We start from the raw sequence: 10,404 nt of genomic DNA on the forward strand, positions 1-10,404 counted from the left end.
CTCAATAACAAAACAAATATAAAGTTATCTGTAAAGAAATTACTATTTCAGTTAAAGATAAAATATGTCTTTAATGAATGAATTTTCATGGATTTTGGACTGCGATAGTGTATAATTGTATATAGTTGAAACATGGAAATAAAATCTGCATTTGACAGCACTGTGTGTGGTGACTGGTTTTCCCCGATTAAAATTGCAAATTTCTATATGAAATATAAAAGAGATAAGAAAAATTATTGGGCGAATTCAATATCTATATTTATGAATAGAACTAAACATGTGAGACAAATATAATCTTAATCAGGTTCACGAGTCCTTAACTACATATAGGAAAAACATGAATTCTCTTCGAGTTTTGTCATATACCAATTTATTAATTCTATATAGTCAAGTCAACATCCTAGGCCTGCAATGTTAATGCCCCGATCGAGCTAAGCAAAAACGCGTTTCTGCATAAATAGATAATTAATCCATCATAATATAGCCTAGGAAAGTGGAGTCAATACGCACAGGATCTATAGATTGAATAGTATGTCACGGATCTTTATGATGATAATTATGCATATTAATTAGTAGTAGTTCAATACAAAAGCATACTTTAATTGACAAATTGCATTAGATTACACTTGACGATGAATTTAACGTATAATTTCAATAACATGCAAGGCTTTAATTTATTTAAAGAATACACCCTGAAATTAAGCATCGTAGCCATAAATATTAATATTGATATCAACAAGTGTACATTATTCAGGAGACAGTGGTTGATGGTGGATTGACTAGCCTGCAGTTTTGCCTAATCTGACCGTTGGAGCCAGTTAGTGGGGTGAGCATGCTCATCTTAAACATTGCATCTGCAAAGTCCTTCTTGAAATTTCCCATGTTTCTGCTGTATCTATTTACTTGATCGTTTGTGGGACCAGATCCATTGTTCGTGAAGAGTTGTTGGTCCGAGTGTACTACACCCTTTAGCTGCACCAAGTTCTTGTAGAATGCATTGTCAAATTTGAATGGTGTGGTGGAATCGAAAGGAGACAAATTGTCATCACCACCTTCGAAGGGACACAATGCTTGCATTTGTTGTGCAAATGTCGGATCTATGTTGCTCTCGTTGTAAATCCTCGCTCTGAAGAAACGGCATCTAACTAGTCCGATTGTGTGACCACCTGAACATTATAAAGAAGATAATTCAAAAGGGTCATTATTCTTTGCACAAATTAAGATTGATTATAACAATCATTTTAACTATATATAGCAGTTCTATATATTCTATATATATATACACTAGTTAATTTGCTTGGTGATATAAGGTTTGATCAAATAGTTGAAAGATGAAGGAAGGAGAAAAATGAAATTTCTAATAAAATTAACAAACTAACATTTGTCAAAAAAAAAAAAAATACTAGTTAATTTACTCGTACAAAAGGTAATGTTGTAACTAAGTATGTTAGGCAATTAATTTTACCTGATAAAGTAACAAGTTCTTGGGTAGTGAAATTTTTCTTGGCGAAAGCAGTGATGAGGCCACTAAGATCCAAAAAGGGAGCTGGTAAATCTGAATTGGCTTCGTCTAAACTTGCTGTGGTTGAATCTCTTCTGCCTACTTGTACTTCCCATTTTTGTCCACCAAGCTGAGACAATTAGTTAAAGTTTTCTTACATCACTTTCTTTAATTTCATCATAATAATATGATCAATTGAATTAGATAGTAATTAGTAAGTACTTACAGCAACAACAGCGTCTCTCGCAGCAACGGCTAAGATGTCAGCACAAGAGACAACACCTTTACACATGCCTTCCAACTTAGATTTTATGTTGTCTATGACTTCAAAACCCCTAAGGGAGTTAGCATTAGGAAATGAGTTCTTCTCGCCAGTGAAATTTGCCGTGTCGTCTAACAACACCGATGCATCACATCCCTGTAAGTCAAAACAGAATATCAGTTTCTTATAACAAACACACTATTAACTTTTCATGTTCAATGTCATCTGATCAGTCAATTTCTATGTTACACGTAATCTTGAATTTTTTTTTTAATTTACGAAAAAGAATTAATAACATTGTAAACATGCAACACACAACATCCACAATCACATGGTGAATATATACTATATAGTATTAATGTAGTAGTAGGCAATAGAGTTATTTTAATTTGAATGTAAGATACTTATGCAAATATATATAAAGATGTTAAGAGTGAAATGAGACTTGCTTGAACGAAGCAGTCATGGAAGTGTAGTCGGAGCAAGGAGGCCCCCATGCGACTCTCATTGCGCACAGCACGTTCCACTTCTTTCCTAATGGTGGTAAGGGCTTTGGGACAACTTTTATCATAGAATTTTGAGGATAACTGAGCTGAAGTTACCCCGATAACACATGAAATTAAAATCAACGAAAACTTTAGTTTGAAGAACAAAGAGAGAGAACTTATTGCAGCCATTGCAAAGGGTACTTCTACTAGTAGAGGTTTTAAGAATATATATGTTGGGTGGGTTATGGCCATGAATTGAAAGTGTTAGGGTTATATAGAAGGTTCAATGAGCAACATGTTTTTTATTTACACACTTAATGTCCACACCCTCCGGGTCAACTGTGCATATTCAATCATATTTAAGAAAGAATATTTTGACTAAAGCAATATGGAGGATGTGGAGAAGTGGACCTGCAAAAGGCATGCAAATGATTGAGATCACGAAACCGTGTATAATGTCAAGTGTGTTAGCTGTATCGTGCTAAATAGTTTTGACTTGATCAAAACTCTTGATCATTTCATTGCAGGACACTGCATCTGCACTCAATCTACAAGGCCGGATCGAGCCAAGTATAAGAAAAAGCAATTGTTTATAGTTGTCGTCATGCTTGGATTCCCATCTTTATTGGGTTCTGATCCCTTTCTCTTCAATTTGGTGGCCAAAATAAAACTAGAGAACGCTTCTGCTCTAATAAAACTTTCAGATACAAACTAGGAGAAAAGATTTTTTTTTTCTCCTTGTGTATAACTGATATTCTATAAGCGGACAGACGTATGAGGGTGATTTGGTAATACTGTATCGTAGGTTTATTATTATTATTATATAAATTTATGTAATCTATTAATAATTTATAAGAAAAAAATAATTGTTCTAAGACACTTATTAAATCTTGTTAAATATTTTTATTTGCATGCGAGCGGGTAATTTTCTCTTCAGAATTTTGGTTGTTGTTCCTAACACTTCGTAAGAAATTAGAGGAAAAAATTAATAACTTCATATCTTGAGGATAGGTTTTTCAAAAATAAAAGATATTTTTACGATAATGCAACAGATAGAATGTCCCACAGTACCAGAATATAGGGTCGTCATCATTTCTTCAATGAAAATTGCTTCCGTTGAAGACGTTTGTGACATCTAAAAAACATAAAAGGACATCCTTCTGTACATGTGGATATACATAATAATTAAAATTTTAGTAAACTTATATTTAAATTTGTAATTGTTATTGGACAAAATATATTCCATAAAAAATAAAATAGTTGTTAATTATTTGCTTATAGTTGATTGAGAATAAGGAGATTCAACTAGGGAGAGTAAAAAACTATTTTTAATATTTATTGGACAAAATTGAAAAAAAATAAGGCATGTAACTCGTGGTTTATAATGTTAAATAATATGTATTTTTGTTATTTCAGTTATTTGTGACGCTAGTTTAGTCGTGTTACTTTTGATTTTATATTTCTCTTTTTTCACTCTTGTATATTCAAACTTGCATTTTGTTAAATGTAATTAAATCATGTGCTACTTTTTAATAACTTATCAAATTAGGTAGTGGTAGTATTGATACTCGCTACTAACGGTAAGATCATATTGACAAAGGGTAATGACTGATGGTGAAAGTCATAAGTATTGAATGAGGGAGAGTAAAAAGCTATTTTTAATATTTATAGGGAAAAATTGAAAAAATAATTCATGTTAATGTTAAATATTATATATTTTTGATATTTCACTTATTTGTGATGTAGTTTAATCTTGTTACTTGAGTTTATATTTCTCTATTTTCACTCTTGTATGTTCACACTTGCATTTTGTTGAATGGAGTTAATTCATGTGTTAATTTTTAATAACTTATCAAATCTAGTGGTAGCGTTGACACTCACTACCGATGGTAGAGTCATAGTAACAAAGTGTAGCAACTGATGGTGAAAGTCATAGTCACAGACGATGGTCATTAGCTTATAGTAACGATGAGGAATGACTTCTTTCGTCTAGAGTTAGAGACTTTAAGTATCTTTCAATTCATTTTATCAAAGAGACTAATTAGTGAATAATTGTTGTTGACCGGAAAAAAACTTTACACGTGAAAAAAATTAACACAAATTATCACTCTAAATAAGTAATGGTAAGTGGTGGTACAATAATGATAAATGTTTTGAAAAACAAAATATCCCTTTGGTTTTAAAAATTAAGGTTCAAATGTTTTAAAATTGAATTAAAAACTAATTCTATTTTAGCTGAAATAGTTTCATAATCACTCGAATCAAGCCCTCACGTGCTTCTATGTTATTTGTCGGGATATCTGAAAATTTGTTTATCATAGTTTTCATAATTTCTTGTTAATAGTGTTTGCAGTGCAATTTAATTTATTTTTTAAAAAATAATCTAAAATTAAATATAAAATAATGTACATTCCAACTTGAATGTAATATCAAATTAATCTTTTGTATTCGATATGGCAGGCTTTTTTAATTTTTTTCACGTAACTTCCAAAAATATTTTAATTTGATAATTAACAAAATAAAATCTAATGACTAATTGGAGATTTCTATTGACCCTAACTCTATTAGTTATTGTCCCTACTATGGGTCTGACACCTTTTTTTTTTTCACAAATATCCTTTTCATGAAAATACAATTCTGTTATATAAAATCATGTTTCTGTTATTTATTGAAGGGGTGCAAATAAAAATAAGCAAAGAAAACATGATTCGGTTATTTTTTAAAGGAGTGCAAAAAAAAAAAGGGAAATATGATTACAATGCACATGTACAATGAATTATTCTTTGAAGGGGTACGAGAAAAAAAATGAAAATATAATTCCACTCGGTAAAATCATGTTTCTATTATTTTTCAAAGGAGGTGCAAAAAAAAAACAATAAAATTGTGATCCCCTTTTTTTTTTCCAACACAATCAGAACTACTCTTCTGTTGCCCGTTCTTCCTCTACTAGAACATATATAATGATGATAGGGGAACACGAACCGAGGCAAGGAGTTGCGACGGCACATGACGTTGTTGGTGATGTTGCATTGGACTGTGAGGTGGTGATGCAGTGAAGGGTTCCATTTGAGGAGGTAATGGAGCGGTGAGGCCAATGCCAATGTCGCACAGTGAGGTGGTGACTCGTGGCCTTGGTGGGGGTGAAAAGAAGGGAAAGAGGGAGAGGGGTAAGGTGTTTTCTCACGTTTGGGGAGCCAATAGCAAATGGAGTTGGGGCCGATAGTAACTCCCCCCAACTAATTCAGTAATAATAAACACTTAAAAATGAGATCTGCATCACTAAGAATAAAATCAGTTTCGAGCCCAAATAGGCTCATCCAACAAGTATTTGCTGGACCAATAGGAACCATGTGACCCTTCAGCTCTAAATTTGAGTGGATTGGGGATTCATCAACGGTGTAAAAGTGTTGATGACACTAGCTCATCCATCGCCACAGATATCTTTCGCACCAACTCTTTATTAAGAATGGCTTTAGTGGAGAGTTGAAACGCAGCGGGCATTATTCGGCTATACCAGAAGGGATATCAATAAAAGCATATTAAAGTCCGAGTTTAAAGAGTCGGAAACAAAGTAAAATCCCAAAGGACAAAATTTTAAACAAATGTGGTGTATCACCTGCAATCCGTAGCATCTCTGACGCTACCAAACCCGACATGACAATGTATGCACCACGAAATGGTGTAGAAAATTTATAATGATTGTAGTAGTAGATGTCATTGGCCATTGGAAACAAGGGAAGCACTAGCAGCTATTCGGTTTATTATTTTGTTTAAAACACTGCTTAATGCAAACCGTAAAACCGATCACTAACCAGAAGAATTTAGCCAAGCAGGCCAATAACGGAACACTAGAAGACAAGTCAAACAGCTTCATCTTCTACGTAGTTCACAGCTAGGTCCCAATAATGAGGAACACCAGCATCCACAAAAACTTTACGGCCAGCTGCTTCGGTGATGCAGTCATGAACACTGAACCTATTGAAGCTTGGTTTGGCAACACTTCCTTGCCACACCAGAACACACTTATTGATAGGCTTATCATCATCTGAATCTTCATTTTCTTCTGTCTCTTTTGAAACGTCAGTCCAATTAATACGTCTGAGCATAAGTTTCCCATACCTCTTAATTGACTTGTTTCCACCTTCCACCACAACAACACTAATGCCATCACAAATCACTGCACATCCAGTTAACCGGTTCTCTTGAGCATTAACATCAACTCTAAAGCGGGCCTTTGGATGTGAGAGATCATTTATCTTGTAAAGAGAGACAAGTGTCTCCACTGTATTTGGGTCATCAAACAGCTTTCTTTCCTTCTTCTCCCGCAGCTCAGCAGGAGTAAGTTTGCGTGCAATATTCCTATCTATGTGAGCCTGTTCACGCTCAGCAGCTGCACTACGTATTTCCTTTTCAAGCCGAGTAGGATCTTGAGTTGCTTCAGTGCCAAGTACTTTCATTAAGTTGCTAATCTTGACCTTTGGTTTTGGTGGTTCTATTACACCCTGTCTTATCATCTCCTGTCGCTCTTTCTCCTTGGCTATACGTCTTTGTGTTCGGAGTTTCTTCTGTTCTTGCTTAGTTAGCTTCAATGGTTGAGGTGGTGGAGGGGCAGGCTCAGCAGGTGGTTCAATTGGACGAGGATGCTCCACATAAAAAGTGATCTTTTCCATTTTCAGTTTATCTTCACCTATGGTTCCATTATCAATATCACCATAATTTCCAGAATGCAGAAGAGGCACATCCCTGATACATTCAAATAGTTAATTCAATAAATATGAACATGTTGAACCAGGCAATAGTAGATACACAGATAAATACTGTGAAATGTTCTTAGTCAGGTTCAATTTACCAACTAGCAATGGTGCTTTCACACTTACTATTCAACCAGTACTCTAGCAGTCTGTTTTGAAACTACCAGGCCGGTTTATTCCAGTTCGTCACATTTTATCTTCTAACAACTATAGTTACCATTACAAACAGAAACAAAAGAACACAAGGTCATAACTAAATGAAGTCTTAAACAGGCATATACAATATACTTGTTAAATCTAAATTGCTAAAACTTGTGACATTCAAATAACACCCTTAAAAAACAATCAATAACCTTTTACAAACATAAATAGAAAGCAGTAGTTCGGGTAGGCATAAACTTACCACCATTCAATTTCTGGAATTTGGTCCTTGGGTTTTTCTTTGATTACAACTCTCTCTGTTATTTCTATTAGGTTTGGATTTATATCAGGAGCAGCCTTTGCCTTTGCCAACTGTGCTTGTTTGGCCTTGTGCTCTTTTGCTTGAGCTTCTCCAAATTTACTCTGCATGAGCCAAATAATAACAACTGTTAGGAAATCACTTCCCACAGCAATAGACAAACCAAGAACCCAATCAGTGGGTTGTGATGCGGATGATATGGAGAAGCTTTGTATCAGTTTAGTTTCTTATTTCTGGCCATTGGTGGCTGGAAAACTCAAATAAAGCATTGTTCTTGGCAACAATGCCTCTGTGCTGCACAAGAGTCATAAAAGAAAGAAGCAGCAGCGAACGTAAAACCAGCACTCAAAGAGATGAGTAGCATCAATAAGGCATGAGGTTAGGGTTTTGATTTTGTTCTGGGGAAGCATAAATTGGAAAACACATACAGTAGTTTTAAATAGCATAAGCGGAGGGAAATGGGAGCAAGTGAAAAAGAGTATAGTAACGGATTAAATTTTCTTGGGAAAGAAAATGGTGAATGGAAAAGGAAAAAATAAGGACAAAGCAATGGAAAAAAAAATCATGGTGGATGCCTACATTTTGATACCATGTTAGGAAACATGTTTCAGAGGAGAAAAGTATTATTACTCAAAATGGAAGTTTATTAGAATGAGAAAAGTGAAATTACAAAGAGTATAATGGGCTTATATAGCCAACTAGTTTCCTACTTATCTATTAATAACAAAACTGTTAAAGCATGTGCAAGGCAATTGAAAAGAGTGAACTGGATAGATGGACAGATAAAGATACCTTCAATTTGATTGTTTCAGCATCTCTTGACCATTTTCCTTCCTCCACAAACTGGAAATTCATCCTCTTGGGTCGCAGGAGCTTAGTTTTGTTGATACCCATTGTTGCATCAAAATGAGGATTAGATTCAGGATCGACATCCAATACAGGTTTTAGTATTTCAAATGCATCTTTCTTCTGTTTGTTAATGTTGACCTGGAATGTTCAGTACAAATTCTAGTGTCACGACATGAAACCCAATCCAAGTAGGAAAAAAAAAACTAATAAAAGCAATTAAACAGCACACCTTTAATGTACTAAGGTTGCTGGGTTTAGTCACATTAACAACATTTCCATGTTCATCTATTTCCCGTCCCTGAGCATCAAGACGAAGAACAGGGGCCTTGGTGGGTTTCTGTGGGATAGCAACATCTGTTACCATCTGATTCTGACCAGGAAACGTATTAATTAGAGGAGCAAATTGTGGATCCGGGCGAAATCCCAGCCTGGCAGCAAGCTCTTGAGCACGCCTGACAGCTTCAAAGTTTGGTAGAGTTGCAGTACCAGTAGCACTAGTGGCAGTAGCTGGAGGATTTGCAGAAGCAGTTGAGGCGGAAATTGACATATTTGCAACATGGCCCATAGAAGCTGAGGTGGAAGTTATTAATGCCACTCCAGCATTGGAAGAGGGCATTGTAGATTCAGTCTTTGAACCCAAGTTTGAGCTTCCTTGCAAAGTTTGGGTAGAACTCTTATTCAACTGCATAACCAAAAGCATAGCTACAATAAGATAAATAAATGAGTATTATCTGGCAGCTATAAAAGAGAAACATTAACATACCTGAGGAATTTTCTTGAGCTTTTCTGACAACTCTTTCTGCATTTGTAAAGCTTTCTTAGCCTTAGCAAGGGCATCAATAGAGAAGCTTCCAGTTTTTCCAGCAGTTGAAGAAGGTCCATCTGTACTAGATTTTCCAGCAACCTCATGAGACCTGGTAATACTAAGACCCTTATTTTCATTTGTGGTAAAATTCGAAGATACCTTGATAGGAATGGAAGAAGGAGGGGTCAAAGATGTCTCGGGCGGCACACTGGCAGGTGATCCCAATGCACCCTGAAAGAGCAAAAAAGGATAAAACGCCAGTGAATGTGTGTCCCTCTCTCCAACAGGACAGGAATAATTAACAAAGAATTAAAAACGACGCATAAGATAACAAAATATCTCTCTGCACAAACCCACCTATCAATAAGGTTAAGAGACAGTCAATCAAATTACATAATAAAAGATGGATTATCTCATACACTAGCAATCCCATTCTAATTCAGTAAGCAGTAACTGAAAGCAAACAACCCTACAATTTATTAAGAACATTGCGAAGGCAAAGATAAAAAGAAGAAAAGAAAGTACTGACGTTTTGGAGAGACGCAGTGTCTTTGAAATTGGTAACTTCCTCCTTAACCTTGGCCTCGTGAACGGCTCTAACATTATCACCACCGTCTTCTTCTTCTGCATCATCTTCCTCCTTTTTTACTTTATCCCCAAACTTCCTTCGTTCCCTCCTCTCGTCAGAAACCCTAATTTTATTATCCAGGAAGTCCATGTCCTCGCTGTGCTCCCTCTCCTTCCGCTTGTGAGAATGCGAATATTCCCTCTCCTCATCGCGTTTCACCTTCGACCTGCTACTTTCTCTTTCGTAAGCCCTATCCTTATCCTTGCTTCCTTCGGTGTCCCTGGATTTGTGGTCGCGCTTGTGATTCCTGTCAGATCGATGGTGGCGGTGCTCATCGGAGTCGCGATGGCGTTCCGAGTGACGATCTCTGCTTCTCTTCTCGGGTTTTTCTATATCGTCCATTCCAGGGTTTGGGAGATGATTCCTCTCTCTCTCTCCTCTATTGTAATTTGGGTTAGCTTTTAACTTCCAAACTAAAAAATTTAAGCGACTGAAAAGTAAAATCATGTTATGATATATAATTTATTGTTTATCAAATTGTATGTCAAAGTATGATTTCATTTTTAATTTTTTTTAAAATACTCATTATGATAGTTTTTTTTAAAAAAAAATACTCATTTCGGTAATTGCCCTGCAGTTAGACACATTCTCCTAGTATAGTATAATTAGAATATTTTATTTTTTTTGTTTAAATTAACATTAATTGATAAATATTTTTGG

At 35.3% G+C, this 10,404-nt stretch overlaps 2 protein-coding genes across 4 annotated transcripts; both read right to left on the reverse strand.

The window, feature by feature from the left end:
• Positions 1 to 569: 569 nt before the first annotated feature.
• Positions 570 to 2,502, reverse strand: LOC114403001 (cationic peroxidase 1-like). Its single transcript, XM_028365709.1, has 4 exons — positions 2,213 to 2,502; positions 1,728 to 1,919; positions 1,466 to 1,631; positions 570 to 1,166 (listed from the first exon to the last, which is right to left on the reverse strand). Exons 1-4 carry the CDS (start codon positions 2,438 to 2,440, stop codon positions 751 to 753), a joined length of 1,002 nt encoding a protein of 333 aa, XP_028221510.1. The 5' UTR covers positions 2,441 to 2,502; the 3' UTR covers positions 570 to 750.
• Positions 2,503 to 5,820: 3,318 nt separating this feature from the next.
• Positions 5,821 to 10,166, reverse strand: LOC114403050 (protein RDM16-like). Of its 3 annotated transcripts, none has more exons than XM_028365761.1 (6): positions 9,646 to 10,166; positions 9,075 to 9,347; positions 8,541 to 8,993; positions 8,255 to 8,449; positions 7,406 to 7,566; positions 5,821 to 6,994 (listed from the first exon to the last, which is right to left on the reverse strand). In XM_028365761.1, exons 1-6 carry the CDS (start codon positions 10,084 to 10,086, stop codon positions 6,112 to 6,114), a joined length of 2,406 nt encoding a protein of 801 aa, XP_028221562.1. In that variant the 5' UTR covers positions 10,087 to 10,166; the 3' UTR covers positions 5,821 to 6,111. The 3 variants fall into 3 exon arrangements, with proteins under 3 accessions (XP_028221562.1, XP_028221564.1, XP_028221563.1); XM_028365763.1 differs by lacking the exon at positions 9,646 to 10,166 and having other exon boundaries at positions 9,075 to 9,198; positions 9,276 to 9,347; XM_028365762.1 differs by lacking the exon at positions 9,646 to 10,166 and having other exon boundaries at positions 9,075 to 9,193; positions 9,276 to 9,341.
• Between the last annotated feature and the right edge of the window lie 238 nt (positions 10,167 to 10,404).

This window comes from Glycine soja, chromosome 20 (genome assembly GCF_004193775.1).
Source record: "Glycine soja cultivar W05 chromosome 20, ASM419377v2, whole genome shotgun sequence".
In the NCBI taxonomy this organism is placed as follows: domain Eukaryota; kingdom Viridiplantae; phylum Streptophyta; class Magnoliopsida; order Fabales; family Fabaceae; genus Glycine; species Glycine soja.